This window comes from Panulirus ornatus, chromosome 37 (assembly GCF_036320965.1).
Source record: "Panulirus ornatus isolate Po-2019 chromosome 37, ASM3632096v1, whole genome shotgun sequence".
NCBI lineage: Eukaryota > Metazoa > Arthropoda > Malacostraca > Decapoda > Palinuridae > Panulirus > Panulirus ornatus.
In genome coordinates, this window is record NC_092260.1 from 5,553,194 (window position 1) to 5,576,686 (window position 23,493).

General features: G+C 41.5%; 1 protein-coding gene across 1 annotated transcript in view; it reads left to right on the plus strand.

Annotated features, from left to right (window-relative positions):
• Window positions 1-23,493, plus strand: part of Mvb12 (multivesicular body subunit 12-like Mvb12) — a 189,840-nt gene that overhangs the window by 1,378 nt on the left and 164,969 nt on the right. Inside the window, exon 2 of the mRNA XM_071683745.1 lies at window positions 15,731-15,847. Within this exon, the coding sequence (XP_071539846.1) occupies window positions 15,743-15,847 (105 nt within the window). The 5' untranslated portion in view covers window positions 15,731-15,742. The remainder of the gene's footprint in view (window positions 1-15,730; window positions 15,848-23,493) is intronic.

Below are 23,493 nucleotides of genomic sequence, written 5' to 3' on the forward strand. Positions count from 1 at the left end.
CTTAGATGTTTATCAATTTTATCATGATTGTTCAGTTTTTGTTCATTTGCTCGATAGTTTCAGGAAGAGAGGGAAATGGGTTTCATTTGCTCGTGTCCAGTGTCTCTCGCTGAACCCACAGCCCTCCTGGTGACACTCCAGTCCATTGTTTCCACGAACATCTTCATGTTCTGAAGTTCAGCCTATTGACGCCATCTTACTCTCCCATGCATCGCACTGTTTCTTGCTGTCCCATACACACATGTAGGTAAAGATTTATGATTTAGAGAACATATTTATACAATACGGTAGTGTTGAGCCAAATAACGAGTGTATGATAATGAGAACATTCACTGAGAGATATAAAACTAATAATGAAAATGGTCAGGATGATATAAGAAGCAGTGTTGAATACTGCAGGGGTATTTGGTCAGTGCTCAAACAATTGGATTCAAATAACCTGGAGAGAATTCAGGAACACCATGAGTAAAACTGATAGAACACAATACGTGAATTACGTTGAGTCCTTGAGGAAAAATAAATCTGTACAGCCAAGAGAGATGGAAGAAAATGTACACGATAATTTATGCATTGCAGCAACATGGAGGGTACTGGAAACAATGTTATGAATACAGAGCCTACCAAATTGGAAGAGACGAAATTGTTGTGGCTAATGATACTTGTCAACTTTTCAAAACAATTGCAGACTAGGATATATAAGGTCTGATACCAGAGGAAGAGGAAACATTTAAGGGACATTGACAGAAATGTCTTAAGAGTTGATGATTAGCTGATGTTAATCCCAGATCAACATTGAATCGACAGTTATGGGAGGTGCCTGATGGCTGATAGTACTAGTGTTATTTAATGAGTGAAACACACATTGAGCATTATGCCACTATGGCAAAGTCTTCTTATATTCTAGGTAGTTACTCCTTGTTGTTGCTTCATTGTTGAATGCAGATCTTCTCAGTGAGTCTTTCCTCGCTTATTCTCTTCATATGGAAAAGGTATTTGGAGACCAGAGAGAAAAGGAATAAGAAATTCCTCAGAGCTAAAAGTCAATTAAGAAACTTGACAAGAAAAATAAGAAGAGAATAGTATTACTCCAGAATCCAGAGACAACTCCAAAGTGATTTTAAAGCCATGTATACAAATTCCTTAATGAAGACAGGAGTAGGTATTTATAACCTAAAAGTAGAAGATAATTCTCAGTTAAATATGCCTACAAATGATAAAACTGTATTAATGGAAAGTTGTATTAGCCAATTTTTTACAGTGTTTACTGAAACTTCACCAGGATGTGTACCTCTAGTGGAAGCAAAATCTCTCATAAAACAATTAGATGTAAGAAAATATTTATATCAGAATCTGTTTGACTATAGTATAGTCTGTACAATGAGAGAAACTACAATGAAATATTGATAAGAATGAGTTTGACTATATCATAATCTGTAAAATCACTGAGGAATTATAATGAAATATTTAGGTAATAATTAGTTTGACTGTAGCATAGTTGTAGAATTAGAGGAACTATAATGAAATATTTGAATATGAATAATTTTGACTACAGTTACACTTCTTACCTAAGTGAACGTACTTAGTATTACTGTAGCGTTCCCTCTTGTAAACCCCACGTTGCAGATATAGCTGAGAAACTGGGAGTCCTGTTAGATATTGAGATTTCTTATGAACAGTTACTCCGTTTATACAAAGGACTGATCCTCCTTCTGTGGAGTACTGATCTCACACCTGGTTAGGTTCTAGCTCTGCAGCCTTAATTGACTGAGGTGAGTCTAAAGCAATCTGACTTATCTGCTCTCTCAGGCTAATTTCAAAACTCAACCCACTTACTCTATGCTGCAATGCTGGCTCACTTTCCTTCTTCTGCAGTTAGTACTTTTGTTTTTGCTGGCTGCATGTGTGCTCCCATCACTTTGTAGACCATCCAACAGCACTCGGTAAGCTGCGGCATCACATGATTACTATTTGAGCATTGGCAGCTCAAGGGTAGGCCGTTTGTATAGCTTTTTCTTTTCATGCACCTTAAAGCTTTGAATGTCTCTGCTTTCTCATGTCTCTCCCAATGACTATGACCCAGCACTGTTTTATAGACAGATTTTTCACTTCCTCCCAAAGGCAAGCAAGTATGAATATGTACATGTGTATATATGTATATGTTGATTTGTATATGCACGTATGGGCGTTTATGTATGTATATGTGTATAGTCACTGTCTCCCGCATTAGTGAGGTAGCGCAAGGAAACAAACGAAAGAATGGCCCAACCCACCCACATACACATGCATATACATAAGCCACCACATTCACATATACATACCTGTACATATTCGTACTTGCTGCCACACATGAAACAACACCTCCCTCCCTAAGCGCACACACGTGAGATACCGCTAGGAAAAGACAACAAAGGCCACATTCGTTCACTCTCAGTCTCTAGCTGACATGTAATGCACCGAAACCACAGCTCCCTCTCCACATCCAGGCCCCCACAAACCTTTCCATGTTTTACCCCAGATGCTTCACATGCCCTGATTCAATCCATTGACAGCACATCAACTGCAGTATACCACATCACTCCAATTCACTCTATTCCTTGCATGCCTTTCATCCTCCTGTGTGTTCAGGCCCCAATCGCTCAAAAATCTTTTTCACTCCATCTTTCCACCTCCAATTTGGTATATCACTTCTCCTTCTTCCTTCCACCTCTGACTTATATATCTTTTTTGTCAATATTTCCTCACTCATTCTCTCCATGTGACCAAACGATTTCAGTACACCCTCTTCTACTCTCTCAACCACACTCTTTTTGTTACCACACATTTCTCTTATCCTTTCATTACTTAATCAAAACACCTCACACTACATGTCCTCAAGCATTTCATTTCCAACACATCCACCCTCCTCTGCACAACCCTATCTATAGCCCATGCCTCGCAACCATATAACATTCTTGGAACCCATATTCCTTCAAACATACCCATTTTTGTTCTCAGAGATAACGTTCTCGCCTTCCACACATTCTTCAACACTCCCAGAATCATTGCTTCCTCCCCCACCCTATGACTTACTTCTGCTTCTGTAGTTCCATTCGCTGCCAAATCCACTCCCAGATATCTAAAACACTTCACTTCCTCCAGTTTTTCTCCATTCAAACTTACCTTCCAATTAACTTGTCCCTCAACCCTACTGTACCTAATAACCTTGCTCTTATTCACATTTACTCACAGCTTTCTTCTTTCACACACTTTACCAAACTCAATCACCAACTTCTGCAGTTTCTCACCCAAATCAGCCACCAGAGCTGTATCATCAGTGAACAACAAGTGACTCACTTCCCAAGCCCTCGCATCCACAACAGACTGCATACTTGCCCCTCTCTCCAAAACTCTTGCATTCACCTCCCTAACAACCCCATCCATAAACAACTTAAACAACCATGGAGACGTCACATACCCTTGCTGCAAACGAACATTCTTTGAGAACCAATCACTTTCCTCTCTTTCTACTTGTACACATGCCTTACATCCTTGATAAAAACTTTTCGCTGCTTCTGGCGACTTACCTCCCACACCATATACTCGTAAAACCTTCCACAAAACCTATCTATCCACCCTATCATATGCCTTCTCCAGATCCATAAATGCTTCAGACAGATCTATCTGTTTTTCTAAGTATTTCTCACATACATTCTTCAAAGAAAACACCTGATCCACATATCCTTTACCGCTTCTGAAACCACACTGCTCCTCCCCAATCTGATGCTCTGTACATGCCTTTACCCTCTCAATCAATACCCTCCCATATAATTTCCCAGGAATACTCAACAAACTTATACCTCTGTAATTTGAACTCTCACCTTTATCCCCTTTGCCTTTGTACAATGGCACTATGCATGCATTCCTCCAATCCTCAGGCACTTCACCACGATCCATACATACATTGAATATCCTTACCAACCAGTCAACAACACAGTCACCCCCCCCCCCCTTTTTTTTAATGAATTCCACTGCAATACCATTCAAACCTGCCTCCTTGCCGGTTTTCATCTTCCACAAAGCTTTCACTATCTCTTCTCTGTTTGGCAAACCATTTTCCATAACACACTCATTTTGCACACCACCCCAACCAAAACACCCTATATCTGCCACTCTATGATGAAATACATTCGACAAACCTTCAAAATATTCACCCCATCTCCTTCTCCTTTCATCACTACTAGTTATTACCTCTTCAGTTGCCCCCTTCACCGATGTTCCCATTTGTTCTCTGGTCTTACACACTTTATTTACCTCCTTCCAAAACTTCTTTTTATTCTCCTTTAAATTTGATAATACTCTCTCACCCCAATTCTCACTTGCCCTCTGTTTCACCTCTTGCACCTTTCTCTTGACCTCTTGTCACTTTCTTTTATACATCTCCCAGCCATTTGCACTACTTCCATGCAAAAATCATCCAAATGCCTCTCTTTTCTCTTTCACTAACAATCTTGCTTCTTTATCCCACCACTCACTACCCTTTCTAATCTGCCCACCTCCCACCTTTCTAATGCCACATACATCCTATGCAGAAGCCATCACTGCTTCCCTAAATACATCCCATTCCTCCTCCATTCCCCTTATGTCATTTGCTCTTACCTTATGCCATTTTGCCCTCAATCTTTCCTGGTACTTCCTCACACAAGTCTCCTTTCCAAGCTCACTTATTCTCACCACTCTCTTCTCCCTAACGTTATCTCTTCTTTTCTGAAAACCTCTACAAATCTTCACCTTCGCCTCATGGTAGTGATCAGACATCCCTCCAGCTGCCCTTCTCTACACATTAACATCCAAAAGTCTTTCTTTTATACACTTATTAATTAACATGTACTCCAATGTTGCCCTTTGGCCATCTTTCCTACTCACATATGTATACTTATGTATATCTATCCTTTTAAACCAGGTATTCTCAGTCACCAGTCCTTTTTCAACACACAAATCTACAAGATCTTCACCATTTTCATTTACAGCAGTGAACACCCCATGTACACCAATTATAGCCTCAACTGCCACATTACTCACCATTGCATTCAAATCGCCCATCACTATAACCTGATCTCATACATCTAAGCAACTAATGCACTCACTCAGCTGCTCCCAAAACACTTGCCTCTCATGATCTTTCTTCTCATGACCAGGTGCATAGACACCAATAATCACCCATCTCTCTCCATCCACTTTTAGTTTCACTCATATCAATCTAGAGTTTACATTCTATCACATATTCCCACCCTCATGTTTCAGGAGTAGTGCTACTCCTTCCTTTGCTCTTGTCCTCTCACCAACCTCTGACTTTACTCCCAAGACATTCCCAGACCACTCTTCCCCTTCAACCTTGAGCTTCGTTTCACTCAGAGCCAAAATATCCAGGTTCCTTTCCTCAAACATCCTACCTGTCTCTCCTTTTTTCTTATCTTGGTTACATCCACACACATTTAGACACCCCAATCTGAGCCTTGAAGGAGGATGAGCACTCCCCGCATGACTCCTTCTGTTTTCCCTTTTAGAAAATTAAATACGGTGGGTGATGATAGAGATGAAAGCAAAACTGGGGGAAGGGAGTGTAAAGATGAAGTGTGACAGTGAGGTGTGGTTGCTAGGGGTAAGCCTGTTTGTGGATGATACTATGTTATTTGCTGAGAATGATGAGAAGTTTTAGAAGTTTGTAAGTGTGTTTTGGGAGTTGTCTTGGATAAGTTTGGTGATATGGAAGAAGAAATAAGGGAGATAGCATTACAGCGTAGTAGGGTCATGGGTTCCATAATCGAATAATATAAGGGTAGAGGTGTAATTATGGGTTAAGTGTTGCTTCTTTGAATATTGCTTTTGAAGAATTTCTTGCCTTGCATTTAGTTTAACATCTAAGAGAATATGATTCTAAGATTTTTTGAGATTATTAAGAGCAACTCCCCTTTTTCAATATGTCCAGGCAGTTTGAAACTCATCTGGGGTAACATTCTGTTTCTCACTGAAAAATTGGATTTATTGGCTCAACATGGCCTATATCATGAAGGCATGGTGATGGAAAAGTACTTTATTAAACCTTCAGAGGAAGCTTTTCCTGGAGCAGTTTTACAGAAGCCTATGACATTCCTCAACACTTGGTTATACTTACTTTGGTCTGAATGCTGAGGATCAATCTAGCATCAATCTACTTCCTGTGAGGCATAGAGATTGTTCATATACCTCAGGATAACCAATAGATATGTTCATGGTCATTCTTTTTCCTAGTCAAGTCTTTCTCTAACCCTATGCCTCCATGCTGTTGTTCTATCATAGCTTGTGGGACAAACTTTCCTTGGGGAGAAAAGTGAATGTTAAACAAAAATCATTTCTCTCTGGGGCGGTGTCCTGCAAGCATAAGTTTTGGTTATTGTTTCCTGCCTTGCCGTCAACTCTCTTTTGATGAATCTTTCTCTTTGTTGAAGGTAGTCACTTTATGGGTGACATCTTTATTGCAAATAATTGTAAAGTGTTTAGGTTGGTGCAGCCTTACTGCAGATGGGATGATGACATGATGTGTGCACATGATGGTGACTCCTGATTACTGGGGAGTGTTCCTGTAGTGAGCCATACCAGCTGCTGCTGTTTGGATGGGTAGTGAAGGGTGATAACATTAACCTCACCAATATGTTAGGAGTTAGAGGCTTCTACCTCCTGGAGGTCATGGAGATTCCATCTTAGCTTGAGGGGCACTGCTCTGGAGAGGAAGTGTTTTGTTCTTCAAAACTCGCTTTTTCAAATTTGTCACCAGAAGTTGAAGTATCACTATGTGACACACCATTTGACTGTATGGGTGTCTGTTTATACTGGTATAGTATTTATATGAGGTGCTTTTGATCTCTGCCTGCAAGTAGTGACACTGTCAATGAGAACTCACTTTCCTTGAAGCTGTATCATTTTTATTAGACAAAAGTGATTACATTGTCATTGAGAACCTTCTCACCCCAGAGGAACACCCCTTACCCTGCTCCCACTTGGAGTGCAATCTTGAAGCTGTAGTAACTTCTTGAAAGGGATCTTAGAGGGTCATGATGATAATATATGTGATGAGTGAAAGAAGTTTAGCACCTTAAGACAGTTTTGGAGATTTTCTGTTGCAAATCATAGTCTATGACTTAGCTGTCTTGCTGCATTTCTGTTTAGTTATTATATTGGAGGCTGCAGCCCATAGGCATGAAGACCCACCATATCATGGCTTGTTTAGTACTCTTTTTCTATTGTTATCCAGATCCTCATATGATTTTTGATGGTAGCAAGCATTGTAGTAACCCCTAAACAGTGGTATTGCCTCTCTGGTCCATCCCCATATATGGAAAAGAAAAAAGATTTTTTTTATCCTTAAGGAATGTGTCTATTATCCTTTATTAAAGAAAATATCCCCCCCCAAAAAAAAACTTGTATACTTTCCTTATGGGAAGGGGTAAAAAGGTGAATGTTCAAATTACCGAGGGATTCGTTTGTTGAGTATACCAGGTAAGCAGCATGGACGAGTGGTGATTGTTGAAAGCACAGAACATCAGATTAGGGAGGAACATTGTGGCATCAGGAGAGGTAGAGGATGTGTGGATCAAGCACTTGCTTTGAAAATGTGTGAGAAATGCATAAACAAAATGATTTGTATGTGGAATTTGTGGATCCAGAGAAAGCTTACAAAAGGATTGATAAAGGTGCCTTTTGGAATGTCCTTCGAATCTATGGTGTGGGAGGAAAGCTGTTAGAAGCAGTGAGGTGTTTTTTATCAAGAAAGTAAGGCATGTGTTTGAGAAGGTACAGAGTAGGGTAAGTGGTACTAGGTGAAGGTGGATAGAGAGGAGGGTAAGTGGTACTAGATGAAGGTGGATAGAGAGGAGGGTAAGTGGTACTAGGTGAAGGTGGATAGAGAGGAGGGCAAGTGGTACTAGGTGAAGGTGGATAGAGAGGAGGGTAAGTGGTACTAGGTGAAGGTGGATAGAGAGGAGAGTAAGTGGTAGTAGGTGAAGGTGGGTAGAGAGAGGGTAAGTGGTACCAGGTGAAGGTGGATAGAGAGGAGGGTAAGTGGTACTAAGTGAAGGTGGGTAGAGAGGAGGGTAAGTGGTACTAGGTGAAGGTGGATAGAGAGGAGGGTAAGTGGTACTAAGTGAAGGTGGATAGAGAGGAGGGTAAGTGGTACTAGGTGAAGGTGGATAGAGAAGAGGGTAAGTGGTACCAGGTGAAGTTAGATAGAGAGGAGGGTAAGTGGTACTAGGTGAAGATGGGAAGAGAGGAGAGTAAGTGGTACTAGGTGAAGGTTGGTATAGAAGAGGGTAAGTGGTACTAGGTGAAGGTGGATAGAGAGGAGGGTAAGTGGTACTAGGTGAAGATAGGAAGAGAGGAGAGTAAGTGGTACTAGGTGAAGGTTGGTATAGAGGAGGGTAAGTGGTACTAGGTGAAGGTGGATAGAGAGGAGGGTAAGTGGTACTAGGTGAAGGTGGATAGAGAGGAGGGTAAGTGGTACTAGGTGAAGGTGGATAGAGAAGAGGGTAAGTGGTACCAGGTGAAGTTAGATAGAGAGGAGGGTAAGTGGTACTAGGTGAAGATGGGAAGAGAGGAGAGTAAGTGGAACTAGGTGAAGGTGGGCAGAGAGGAGGGTAAGTGGTACCAGGTGAAGGTGGATAGAGAGGAGGGTAAGTGGTACTAGGTGAAGGTGGATAGAGAGGAGGGTAAGTGGTACCAGGTGAAGGTGGGCAGAGAGGAGGGTAAGTGTTACAAGGTGAAGGTGGATAGAGAGGAGGGTAAGTGGTACTAGGTGAAGGTGGATAGAGAAGAGGGTAAGTGGTACCAGGTGAAGTTAGATAGAGAGGAGGGTAAGTGGTACTAGGTGAAGATGGGAAGAGAGGAGAGGAAGTGGTACTAGGTGAAGGTTGGTATAGAGGAGGGTAAGTGGTACTAGGTGAAGGTGGATAGAGAGGAGGGTAAGTGGTACTAGGTGAAGGTGGGCAGAGAGGAGGGTAAGTGGTACCAGGTGAAGGTGGATAGAGAGGAGGGTAAGTGGTACTAGGTGAAGGTGGGTAGAGAGGAGGGTAAGTGGTACTAGGTGAAGGTAGGTAGAGAGGAGGGTAAATGGTACTAGGTGAAGGTGGGTAGAGAGGAGGGTAAGTGGTACTTGGTGAAGGTAGGTAGAGAGGAGGGTAAATGGTACTAGGTGAAGGTGGGTAGAGAGAGAATGTCATGTAAGTGGTATTAGGTGAAGGTGGGTCTGTCGCAGGAATGTGTGATGTCACTATGGCCTTTTCATTTGTCTCAAGATGGGGTGGTGAGGGAGGTTAATGTAAGGGTCTTACGGGTAGGTGCAGGTAAGCAGTCTTCTTGGGTTGTGGGCACTAGGGAAGTGTGTCAGTTGTTGTTTCTAGATATTATGGGGCTGGTTGTAGATATGAGTGAAAAAATGCAAAAGCTGATTTTTGAGTTTAGGGGAGAGTATGAAAAAAAAATTAGGGTAAATGTGAATAAAAGCAAGGCTGTTATTAGGATTAGCAGTGAAAAGAGATAGGGAATATGAGTTTGAATGCACAGAACTTTGAGGAAGTTGGGTGTTTTAAATCCCTAGGAGTGAATGTGCCAGTGAATGAAACTCTGGGAGCTGAATTGAGGCATAGGGCAGGTGAGGGGGCAAAGGTTGTAGGTGCATTAAGGAATGTGTGGAAAGGGAGATTGCCATCGTTTAAAGGATAGATTGGTATGCTTGACAGTATGGTAGTCACTTCGGTGCTGTATGGATGCGAGGCATGGGCTTTAGAAAAAAATGTAAAGAATAGGGTGAATGTTTTGGAAATGAAATGTTTAAAAGTAATGTGGTGTAAGGAGGATTGCATGAATAAGAAATGATAGAGTAAGATGGTAGTAAGTATGGGAGAAGTGAAGAGGGTGTGCTGTAATTGTTTGGACATATGATGATGATTGAGGAAAGGATTACTGAGAGATGTACATGTCAGAAGTTGAGAAAACAAGGAAAAGGAGGAAATCAAAGAGGAGGCAGAAGGATGAGGTGAAAGATGCTTGAAGGCTCAGGTCATGAACGTGCAGGAGGATTTGAAGTGTGCAAGATGTGGAGTAAATTTGGCCAAAGTGGTTTAAAGGAGTTGATGTCTTGTCATTAGGCTGATCTAGACCATGTGAAGTAGCCATGGGAAAGCCATGAAATGGTCTCTGGGGCCTGATTGTGGAGGGGGCTCTAGTTTCAGTGCATTTTGCATGACAGCTTGAGTGTGTGAATTAGCAGATTTCTTTTCTGCACCTGGCATTACCTGACTGATGCGGTAAATGGCAAACATGTATGAATAAAAACTTCCCTCATTGTTGGTGTGGAAGGATCTTGAGTGAGCCGGGAGAGTCTATGTTGGTGGCATGTCTTCTTTGTAGTAGTGAAATTAGATTTTTTTTTTCTCGGTATACACCTAGCTAGTCATATAACACAGTTTGTAATATTTTTTTCAGTATACATCTAGCTAGTCATATGATACAGTTTGTAGTTTTTTCCGGTATACACCTAACTAGTCACATGACACAGTTTGTAATTTTTTTTTTTTTTTTTTTGGTATACACCTAGCTAGTCATATGACACAGTTTGTGATTTTTTTCCAGTATACACCTAGCTAGTCACATGACGCAGTTTGTAATTTTTTTTTTTTTTTTGGTATACACCTAGCTAGTCATATGACACAGTTTATAATTTTTTTTCATTATACACCTAACTAGTCATATGACACTGTAATTTTTTTTTTTTTTTTGGTATACACCTAGATAATCCCTGGGGATAGAGGAGAAAGAATACTTCCCACTCATTCGTCATGTGTCATAAAAGGCAACTATAGGGGACGGGGGGGGGGGGGGGGGGGGGGGGACTAGAAACCCTCCCTTCCTTGTATTTTAACTTTTTGAAAGGGGAAACAGGAGTCATGTGGGGAGTGCTCATCCTCCTCAAAGGCTCAGATTGGGGTGTCTAAATGTCTGTAGATGTAACCAAGATGAGAAAGAAGGAGAGATAGGTAGTATGTTTAAGGAAAGGAACTTGGATGTTTTTGCTCAATGAAATGAAGCTCAAGGGTAAAGGGGAAAAGTGGTTTGGGAATGTCTTGGGAGTAAAGTCAGGCGTTGGTGAGAGGACAAGAGCAAAGGAAGGAGTAGCACTACTCCTGAATCAGGAGTTGTGGGAGTATGTGATAAAGTGTAAGAAAGTAAACTCTGATATGAGTAAAACTGAAAGTTGATGGAGAGAGATGGATGATTATTGGTGCCTATGCACCTGGTCATGAGAAGAAAGATCATGAGAGGCAAGTGTTTTAGGAGCAGCTGAGTGAGTGTGTTAGCAGCTTTGATGCACAAGACCGGGTTATAGTGATGGGTGATTTGAATGCAAAGGTGAGTAATGTGGCAGTTGAGGGTATAATTGGTGTACATGGGGTGTCAGTGTTGTAAATGGAAATGGTGAAGAGCTTGTAGATTTGTGTGCTGAAAAAGGACTGGTGATTGGCAATACCTCGTTTTAGAAGAGAGATACATAATTATATGTAGGAAGAGAGGAAAGTGATTGGTTCTCAGTGAATGTAGGTTTGCGGCAGGGGTGTGTGATGTCTCCATGGTTGTTTAATTTGTTTATGGATGGGGTTGTTAGGGAGGTGAATGCAAGAGTTTTGGAAAGAGGGGCAAGTATGAAGTCTGTTGGGGATGAGAGAGCTTGGGAAGTGAGTCAGCTGTTGTTTGCTGATGATACAGCGCTGGTGGCTGATTCATGTGAGAAACTGCAGAAGCTGGTGACTGAGTTTGGTAAAGTGTGTGAAAGAAGAAAGTTAAGAGTAAATGTGAATAAGAGCTAGGTTATTAGGTACAGTAGGGTTGAGGGTCAAGTCAATTGGGAGGTAAGTTTGAATGGAGAAAAACTGGAGGAAGTAGTGTTTTAGATATCTGGGAGTGGATCTGGCAGCGGATGGAACCACGGAAGCGGAAGTGGATCATAGGGTGGGGGAGGGGGCGAAAATCCTGGGGGCCTTGAAGAATGTGTGGAAGTTGAGAACATTATCTCGGAAAGCAAAAATGGGTATGTTTGAAGGAATAGTGGTTCCAACAACATTGTATGGTTGCGAGGCGTGGGCTATGGATAGAGTTGTGCGCAGGAGGATGGATGTGCTGGAAATGAGATGTTTGAGGACAATGTGTGGTGTGAGGTGGTTTGATCGAGTAAGTAACGTAAGGGTAAGAGAGATGTGTGGAAATAAAAAGAGCGTGGTTGAGAGAGCAGAAGAGGGTGTTTTGAAATGGTTTGGTCACATGGAGAGAATGAGTGAGGAAAGATTGACCAAGAGGATATATGTGTTGGAGGTGGAGGGAATGAGAAGTGGGAGACCAAATTGGAGGTGGAAAGATGGAGTGAAAAAGATTTTGTGTGATCGGGGCCTGAACATGCAGGAGGATGAAAGGAGGGCAAGGAATAGAGTGAATTGGATCGATGTGGTATACCGGGGTTGACGTGCTGTCAGTGGATTGAATCAGGGCATGTGAAGCTTCTGGGGTAAACCATGGAAAGCTGTGTAGGTATGTATATTTGCGTGTGTGGACGTATGTATATACATGTGTATGGGGGTGGGTTGGGCCATTTCTTTCGTCTGTTTCCTTGTGCTACCTCGCAAACGCGGGAGACAGCGACAAAGCAAAAAAAAAAAAGAAATGTATGTAAATAGGACAGATGGCCAGATCAACTGGAGTGGTGTCTGATGATTATCTTGTGGAGGCAAAGGTGAAGATATGTAGAGGTTTTCAGAAAAGAAGAGAGAAAGTTGGGATGAAGAGAGTGGTGAGATTAAGTGAGCTTCGAAAGGAGACTTTTGTGAGGAAGTACCAAGAGAGATTGAGTGCAGAATGGAAAAAGGTGAGAGCAAATGATGTAAAGGGAGTGGGGGAAGAATGGGATGTATTTAGGGAAACAGTGATGGCTTGTGCAAAAGATGCCTGTAGCATGAGAAAAGTGGGAGGTAGGCAGATTAGAAAGGGTAGTGAGTGGTGGGATGAAGAAGTAAGATTGTTAGTGACAGAGAAGAGAGAGGCATTTGGACGAGTCTTACAGGGAAATAGTGCAAATGACTGTGAGATGTGTAAAAGAAAGAGGCAGGAGGTCAAGAGAAAGGTGCAAGAGGTGAAAAAGAGGGCAAATGAGAGTTGGGGTGAGAGAGTGTCATTGAATTTTAGGGAGAATAGAAATGTGTCTTGGAAGAAGGTAAACAAAGTGTGTAAGACAAGAGAACAAATGGGAACATCGGTGAAGGGGGTTAATGGGGAGGTAATAACAAGTTGTGGTGAAGTGAGAAGGAGATGGAGTGAGTATTTTGATGGTTTGTTGAATGTGTTTGATGATAGAGTGGCAGATATAGGGTGTTTTGGTCGATGATGTGCGAAATGAGAGTATCAGGGAGAATGATTTGGTAAACAGAGAAGAGGTAGTGAAAGCTTTGCGGAAGGTGAAAGCCGGCAAGGCGGTGGGTTTGGATGGTATTGCAGTGGAATTTATTAAAAAGTGGGATGACTGTGTCGTTGACTGGTTGGTGAGGATATTCAGTGTATGTATGGTTCGTGGTGAAGTGTCTGAGGATTGGCGGAATGCATACATAGTGACATTGTACAGAGGCAAAGGGGATAAAAGTGAGTGTTCAAATTACAGAGGTATAAATTTGTTGAGTATTCCTGGGAAATTATATGGGAGGGTATTAATTGAGAGGGTGAAGGCAAGTAAAGAGCATCAGATTGGGTAAGAGCAGTGTGGCTTCAAAAGTGGTAGATAAATGTGTGGATCAGGTGTTTGTTTTGAAGAATGTATGTGAGAAATACTTAGAAACACAGATGGATTTGTATGTAGCATTTATGGATCTGGAGAAGGCATATGATAGAGTTGATAGAGATGCTCTGTGGAAGATGTTAAGAGTATATGGTGTGGAAGGTAAGTTGCTAGAAGCAATGAAAAGTTTTTATCGAGGATGTAAGGCATGTGTACGTGTAGGAAGAGAGGAAAGTGATTGGTTCCCAGTGAATGTTGGTTTGCGGCAGAGGTGATGTCTTCATGGTTGTTTAATTTGTTTGTGGATAGGGTTGTTAGGGATGTGAATGCAAGAGTTTTGGAGAGAGGTGCAAGTATGCAGTCTCTTGGGGATGAGAGGGCTCGGGAAGTGGGTCAGTTGTTGTTCGCTGATGATACAGTGCTGGTGGCTGATTCGGGTGAGAAACTGCAGAAGTTAGTGACTGAGTTTGGTAAAGTGTGTGAAAGAAGGAAGCAGAGAGTAAATGTGAATAAGAGCAAGAATATTATATTCACTAGGGTTGAGGGACAAGTAAACTGGGAGGTAAGTTTGAATGGAGAAAATTTGGAGGAAGTGAAGTGTTTTAGATTCTGGGAGTGTATTTACCAGCGGATGGAAGTGAATCACAGGGTGGGGGAGGGGGTGAAGGTTCCGGGAGTGTTGAAGAATGTGTGAAAGGCAAGAGTGTTATCTTGGAGAGCAAAAATGGGTCTATTTGAAGGAATAGTGGTTCCAACAGTGTTATATGGTTGTGAGGCATGGGCTGTAGGGTTGTGTGGAGGAGGGTGGATGTGTTGGGAATGAGATGTTTGAGGACAACATGTGGTGTGAGGTGGTTTGACTGAATAAGTAATGAAATGGTAGGAGAGATGTGTGGAAATAAAAAGTGTGGTTGTGAGAGCAGAAGAGGTTGTATTGAAATGGTTTGGTCACATGGAGAGAATGAGTGAGGAAAGATTGACAAGGAGGATATATGTGTCAGAGGTGTAGGGAACGAGGAGGAGTGGGAGACCAAATTGGAGGTGGAAGGGTGGAGTGAAAAAGGTTTCGAGCGATCGGGGCCTGAACATACAGGAGGGTGAAAGGCGTGCAAGGAATAGAGTGGATTGGAACAGTGTGGTATACTGGGGTCAATGTGCTGTCAATAGATTGAACCAGGGCATGTGAAGCGTCTGTGCTAAACCATGGAAAGTTTTGTGGGGCCAGGATGTGGAAAGGGAACTGTGGTTTTGGTGTATTACACATGACAGCTAGAGACTGAGTGTAAATGAATGTGGCTTTTATTGTCTTTTCCAAGTGCTACCTCATGTGCCTGCGGGGGGAAGGGGGTGCCATTTCATTTGTGGCAGGGTGGCGGCGGGAATGGATGAAGGCAGCATGTATGAATATGTACATGTGTATCTAAGTATATGTCTGTGTATGTATATGTATGTATACATGTACGTTGCAATATATAGGTATGTATATGTGTGTGTTTGGGCATTTATGTATGTACATGTGTATGTGAGTGGGTTGGGCCATTCTTTTGCCTGTTTCCTTGCGCTACCTCACTAACATGGGAGACAGCGACAAAGTATGATAAAAATATAGAAAAACTAGCTAATCATATTACACAGTAGTAGTATGTTGCAACACTGTGTCAAGTAAGATGAGAACAGTTGTAGTAGGTTGCAACATTTTACATTTGGTCCTTGAAAAATACTTTATATCTTTTTTCAATACATCTTTCAAGGATTTGTTTGAATGTTGGTGATTATTTGATGCATAAGTTGTACAGCGCTACTGTAGTATTTTGAGTAGGAAGAGAACAGTTGTAGGCTGCAGCATTGTACATTTGTTCCATAAAAGCTACTTTTCGTTTTTTAATGTGTTGATTTGTTTTACTCTTCCAGATTGGTGGTTGAATGATGCGGGACTTGTATAATGCTCTTCCATTACCAGATGACCGACCAATTACATCTGTGTGTGTAGTAGAGGAATTGTCTGGATGTCCCCCAAACTATACAGCAGTATGTTCAGTGTTTCTTAAAGTTGATTGATTTATCACATGGGTATTGGTATGCTACAGCTTATCTTTTTGTTTAGCAGGGTAGATGAATGAGTGTTACAGTATCTTCTTGATACCATAATTAGGGCACATCTCGACTCATTCTTCCATAAGAACTCTTACTTTGCACAGAATAGTCCTCGCATTCTCTTTTCACTCATCTTATGTTTCCTACAAATCTCTGAAGCTGCCTGAACTCATTTCAGTAAGATACAGTTAAGATGATTCGTATCTAATGCCTTTCATATGATTACGGTATTCCTATGCTCTTAAACCCAAGTTGTTCTCAGAAGCATTCTATCCCATCTAATATTTTTGTTTCCATGTTACGCTGGTATTTCATCTTGCTTTTCTAGCCATATCAGAATATTTCATCTTGCTGAATTAGCCATATCAGAATATTAGACAACTATTTGATTTTACTTTACTTACTTTATTCACTCTTTACACTGTTCACTCACTTATTCAAACAGTCTTACCAGTGTTAGCTCTCACTTGCAGTGTATAATGATAATGGAAGAAATATTTTTTTTTGATAGTGACTGACATGGCATATTTATAGCATTCTCTAGTCAAGGTCAACCTGGACGAAAGGAAAATGTAAAAGGGAAAGAAAATAGAAATGAATTAGGGCTCCACAGGAGTTTGTAGACCTGACTCTTAAAGGAAGAAAGGTTATATGAAAGGGAAAGACTAAAGAAGGAGAAGAATTCCACAGCTTAAAAGTTTGAGAGAAGGAGGTATCATAAGAGCCAATCCCTGAGTTGCTGGACTCCATACAGAAATTGTAGGAAGCATTAGCGAAACATATTTAATGGGTCTGAACCTTAGGGGTAGAGACATGAGAACTGTGGCCAAAATGATACATATAGAATAGAAAAAGATTAGCAACATTGCAATGTTAGGAAAGGGAAGGTTGAAGAGAAGTGATGGCAGGAGAATTAATGAGACGGAAGTCTTTTAATTCCACTTTAAATCATAGATGTAGAGGATGAGCCATCCCAGTTGCATGAGCAGTATTCCATTCTTGGGTAGGTAAAACCCCTGCTGACAAGAAGTATAATTATGGCACCTGTACAACACAAAGCAGAATTTGTAATGTTGATTATGTGGGATTTCGGGACAGAGTGGATGGCCAACATGTTCATGATATTACTGGGTTGAATTGGGGTGTTTGGAAACCAAACAGGGAAAAACAATGATCCTTAGAGATATAGGAAGAAGTGCACTGTAGCACACTTAGATTTTACAAAATTACTGCTTTCCCACCCAGAAATGCTACAAAGGTCCAAAATGAGAGAGGAAATTTTATTAGTATGTGAAAGAGATTGAGCATTGAAAGGAAGAGGTGAGGAAAAGTGAGTTGAAATATATAGAATAGAATCACCAGCATGAGTGAATGAATAGGGTTATAAGAAGAGGAGAGATCATTTTTTGAGATAGGAAAAAGAGTTGGCAATAGAACAGAACTCTGAGGAAGACCAATATTGATGAAATAGTAGGAGGAAGTTTCTCCAGCCGAGATAGAATTGCCAGAGAGGAAAGTATGCATTAGAGAACAGATCAGTAAACTGAAGGAAGGGGGTTCAAAAAGCAGACTTATGATACACCCTGTCATATGCTTTAGAGGTGTTAAAAGGCATGACAAAAGTTTTACGAAAATCCCTGAGGGGGGGACTTGAAGCGAATCACATAGGGCAAGAGATCAACAGTAGATGTAGCTGTGCAAAATCATAATAGTGATCTGAAAGAAGGGACTGAGACTAAGTGTTTGAGAAAGCGAGAGTTTCAGAGACGTTGAAGATAAGCAGAAGTGAGAGTTATTGGGCGGGAAGGGCTGGGCTGTACCAAGGTGTACATCCAAGCCAAAGGAAAAGTCGGTTTCAAGACACAGACAAAATAGGCAAGCAAGAATTGGTGTTAGAGGCACATTCCCATAGAACCCAAGGAAGTATGTCATGTGATCCATTTGACATGTTCAACTGAAGCTGGAAGATCCTCTACAAGGAAAATATAGATGACATAACTTCAGTGGGATAAGATAAGGATGGAATCATCCAAAGTTGAATTAGAGGAAAATGAGGTACCAAAGAGCAGTTTTGTCAGTTGGAGAGTTAAGAAAACATGGGTTAGCTTGGAAAAGAGGAGGAAAAGTTGAAATACAGTTGTTGCAGATGCTTTTGGTTAATGGCCAGAAAGATTTGTCAGTGGAAGAAAAGGCAAATCAGCACTTTTTGTTTTATGAAAGTGTGCATGGCTCTTCAAAGAACAGCTTTGCAGTGATTCTGAGCAGAAATGAAAGGAATGGTTTGCAAGGTAAGAGAAGAGTTTCATGATCCAGTACTCACTGTCATTAATGCAATAGGTATCAGAGCAGGAGCAGCGAAACCACAGTTGAGAAGAAAGAAATTCGGAAGAAGTTGAGATGTAGGTCTATTTTTGAACTAAGGTAACTTAAGCATGTGAAGCGTCTGGGGTAAACCATGGAAAGCTGTGTAGGTATGTATATTTGCGTGTGTGGACGTATGTATATACATGTGTATGGGGGGGGTTGGGCCATTTCTTTCGTCTGTTTCCTTGCGCTACCTCGCAAACGCGGGAGACAGCGACAAAGTATAAAAAAAAAAAGAAAAAAAAAAAACTTAAGCTATGCGTTCAGCACATGAGGTATCCTGATTTCACAAGCAGAGCCCATGCCAGAGAAAGTGGAGAAAGAAGTTGGACAGAAATAACATTTGACACACACACACGCACACTCTCTCTCTCTCTCTCTCTCTCTCTCTCTCTCTCTCTCTCTCTCTCTCTCTCTCTGCCAAACTTAGCATTTCAAGTTGGTGGTCAGAGGATCCTTAAGGGAGCAGAAATGGTGTATGAATGGTGGAAGGGTTCAGAGGTAAAAAAAAAAAAAGACAGATCAAGTTTGTTAGAAGGGTGTTGATGATGGTTGGGAACTCAGGTAGGATGTTTGATTAATTGTTCCAGATCATTAAGGAAAGGAAAAGAAAAGGCCTTTTGCTCCATCAGGATAATCCCAAATGGAGTCTAACCAATCCTTGCAGTGTACACTGAAATACCATACATAGAAGATCTCAGCACAAAGATGAGAAGAGAGCAAAGCTTCAGGGCAAGAAGTCAAATAATTGGTTAGTTGTACATAGAGGAATTGGAGGGAAGTTAATGAAATGTAAAAGCAATGCAGTAGAAGGTTGAGAGATTTTGATCAAGATTGCATTAAAGTTAGGAGACTCAAGATCCATGAGGTGTAAAGTAGGAGTCTTTGTAATGTAGGAGACACAAATCCCACCATTGGAGTGGAAATGATGATAGAGATTGTGGTTGGAGAATTGTTAGTGCAAAGGAGAAGGTACCTTGGGAGGAGGTAAACAGGTGGTGTTCAACAGAAGGAAAGTTAGAATAAAGACTTCAAATGTTGTATGAATTACTAGAAAAAGAGCCAGGTCTGAGAGTTGTAGCTATGAAAGTGGAATGTATTCCAGTTGCATTATGACAGTCAAGTGGGCCCTAGGATGCTGCTCAACCTCACTCAAGTGGTTTTGCCACTCCATGTTGGGGCTGGAGAATTTTGTGATCTTTGTACTGCCACATTTTTGAATATTGAAAGGTAAGAAATAAATAGGTGTTTGCTTTGAAGAATGTATGTGAGAAATACTTAGAAAAGCAAATAGATTTGTATGTAGCATTTATGGATCTGGAGAAGGCATATGATAGAGTTGATAGAGATGCTCTGTGGAAGGTATTAAGAATATATGGTGTGGGAGGCAAGTTGTTAGAAGCCGTGAAAAGTTTTTATCGAGGATGTAAGGCATGTGTACGTGTAGGAAGAGAGGAAAGTGATTGGTTCTCAGTGAATGTAGGTTTGCGGCAGGGGTGTGTGATGTCTCCATGGTTGTTTAATTTGTTTATGGATGGGGTTGTTAGGGAGGTGAATGCAAGAGTTTTGGAAAGAGGGGCAAGTATGAAGTCTGTTGTGGATGAGAGAGCTTAGGAAGTGAGTCAGTTGTTGTTTGTTGGTAAAGTGTGTGAAAGAAGAAAGTTAAGAGTAAATGTGAATAAGAGCAAGGTTATTAGGTACAGTAGGGTTGAGGGTCAAGTCAATTGGGAGGTAAGTTTGAATGGAGAAAAACTGGAGGAAGTGAAGTGTTTTAGATATCTGGGAGTGGATCTGGCAGCAGATGGAAGCGGAAGTGGATCATAGGGTGGGGGAGGGGGCGAAAATCCTGGGAGCCTTGAAGAATGTGTGGAAGTCGAGAACATTATCTCAGAAAGCAAAAATGGGTATGTTTGAAGGAATAGTGGTTCCAACAATGTTGTATGGTTGCGAGGCGTGGGCTATGGATAGAGTTGTGCGCAGGAGGATGGATGTGCTGGAAATGAGATGTTTGAGGACAATGTGTGGTGTGAGGTGGTTTGATCGAGTAAGTAACGTAAGGGTAAGAGAGATGTGTGGAAATAAAAAGAGCGTGGTTGAGAGAGCAGAAGAGGGTGTTTTGAAATGGTTTGGGCACATGGAGAGAATGAGTGAGGAAAGATTGACCAAGAGGATATATGTGTCGGAGGTGGAGGGAACGAGGAGAAGTGGGAGACCAAATTGGAGATGGAAAGATGGAGTGAAAAAGATTTTGTGTGATCGGGGCCTGAACATGCAGGAGGGTGAAAGGAGGGCAAGGAATAGAGTGAATTGGGTCGATATGGTATACCGGGTTGACGTGCTGTCAATGGATTGAATCAGGGCATGTGAAGCGTCTGGGGTAAACCATGGAAAGCTGTGTAGGTATATATATTTGTGTGTGTGGACGTATGTATATACATGTGTATAAGGGTGGGTTGGGCCATTTTTTTTTGTCTGTTTCCTTGCGCTACCTCGCAAACGCGGGAGACAGCGACAAAGCAAAAAAAAAAAAAAAAATAAATAGAAAAAATAATAACATGTGAGTTACATTGTTGTGTGTGAAAAAAAGAGTGTAGGGTTGAATGTCAGCAACCCAAACATGGATGAGGTGAGGGAAAAAAAGAGGGTGATCTAAGCCTGAAGGAGGTTCATAACTAATGCCACAATTGTGGTCCACTCTGCCACCGCCACCATCCATCCCAAAACTCAGGTAGTAGTACTTCCCTGGTCAGTGGATGCCTGCCAACCTTTGCTATTACTAAAGAATAGTAGCAGCAGTAGTAGATGCCACCTACTACTCGTATAAGATGTTTTATGGAAGAAATTTTAGACAATAATGTAAATGTTAACAGACTCATAAATTTTTCGAGGAATCACGTATCAGTAAAACTGGGGAAATGAGTTAACCAGGCTGTGAAATTATATGTAAATATAAAAGCATGTATTTTAGCTTTCTAAAAGGGGAAACAGAAACTGGAGTCATACAGGGAGTGCTCATCCTCCTTGTTTACTCAGATTAGGGTGTCTAAATGTGTGTGGATGTAACCAAGATGAGAAAAAAGGAGAGATAGGTAATATGTTTGAGGAAAAGAACCTGGATGTTTTGGCTCTGAGTGAAACAAAGCTCAAAGGTAAAGGGGAAGAGTGGTTTGCGAATGTCGTGTGAGTAAAGTTAGGGGTTAGTGAAAGGACAAGAGTAAACGAAGGAGTAGCACTACTCCTGAAGCAGGAGATGTGGGAGTATGTGATAGAGGGCAAAAAAGTAAACTCTAGATTGATATGAGTAAAACTAAAAGTGGATGGAGAGAGATCGGTGATTATTGGTGCCCTTGCACCTGGTCATGAGAAGAGAGATCATGAGAGGCAAGTGTTTTGGGAACAACTGAGTGAGTTTGATGCATGAGACCAGGTTATGGTGATTGGTGATTTGAATGCAAAGGTGTAATGTGGCAGTTGAGGGTATAATTGGTGTACATGGGGTGTTCAGTGTTGTAAATGGAAATGGTGAAGAGCTTATAGATTTGTGCGCTGAAAAAGGACTGGTGATTGGGAATACCTAGTTTGAAATGAGATATATATAATTTTTTTTTTTTTTTATTTTATTTATTTGCTTTGTCGCTGTCTCCCGCATTAGCGAGGTAGTGCAAAGAAACCGATGAAAGAATGGCCCAATCCACCCACATACACATGTATATACGTACACGTCCACACACGCAGATATACATACCTATACATCTCAATGTATACATATATATACACACACAGACATATACATATATACACATGTACATAATTCATACTGTCTGCATTTATTCATCCCCATCGCCACCCCACCACACATGAAATAACAACCCCCTCCCCCCTTGTGTGCACGAGGTAGCGCTAGGAAAAGACAACAAAGGCCACATTCGTTCACACTCAGTCTGTAGCTGTCATGTAATAATGCACTGAAACCACAGCTCCCTTTCCACATCCAGACCCCACAGAACTTTCCATGGTTTACCCCAGACACTTCACATGCCCTGGTTCAATCCATTGACAGCACGTCGACCCTGGTATACCACATCGTTTCAATTCACTCTATTCCTTGCATGCCTTTCACCCTCCTGCATGTTCAGGCCCCGATCACTCAAAATCTTTTTCACTCCATCTTTCCACCTCCAATTTGGTCTCCCACTTCTCCTCGTTCCCTCTACCTCTGACACATATATCCTCTTCGTCAATCTTTCCTCACTCGTTCTCTCCGTGTGATCAAACCATTTCAAAACACCCTCTTCTGCTCTCTGAACCACACTCTTTTTATCACCACACATCTCTCTTACCGTATTATTACTTACTCAATCACACCACTTCACACCACATATTGTCCTCACACATCTCATTTCCAGCACATCCACCCTCCTCCGCACAACTCTATCTGTAGCCCACGCCTTGCAGCTATACAACATTGTTGGAACCACTATTCCTTCAAACATACCCATTTTTGCTTTCCAAGATAACATTCTCGACTTCCACACATTCTTCAACGCTCCCAGAACTTTTGCCCCCTCCCCCACCCTATGATTCACTTCCACTTCCATGGTTCCATCCGCTGCCAAATCCACTCCCAGATATCTAAAACACTTCACTTCCTCCAGTTTTTCTCCAGTCAAACTTACCTCCCAGTTGACTTGACCCTTAACCCTACTGTCCCTAATAATTACCTTGCTCTTATTCACATTTACTCTCAACTTTCTTCTTTCACACACTTTACCAAACTCAGTCACCAGCTTCTGCAGTTTCTCACACGAATCAGCCACCAGCGCTGTATCATCAGCGAACAACAACTGACTCACTTCCCAAGCTCTCTCATCCAGAACGGACTGCATACTTGCCCCTCTTTCCAAAACTCTTGCATTCACCTCCCTAACAACCCCATCCATAAACAAATTAAACAACCATGGAGACATCACCCACCCCTGCCGCAGACCTACATTCACTGAGAACCAGTCACTTTCCTCTCTTCCTACACGTACACATGCCTTACATCCTTGATAAAAACTTTTCACTGCTTCTAACAACTTGCCTCCCACACCATATATTCTTAATACCTTCCGCAGAGCATCTCTATCAACTCTATCATATGCCTTCTCCAGATCCATAAATGCTACATACAAATCCATTTGCTTTTCTAAGTATTTCTCACATACATTCTTCAA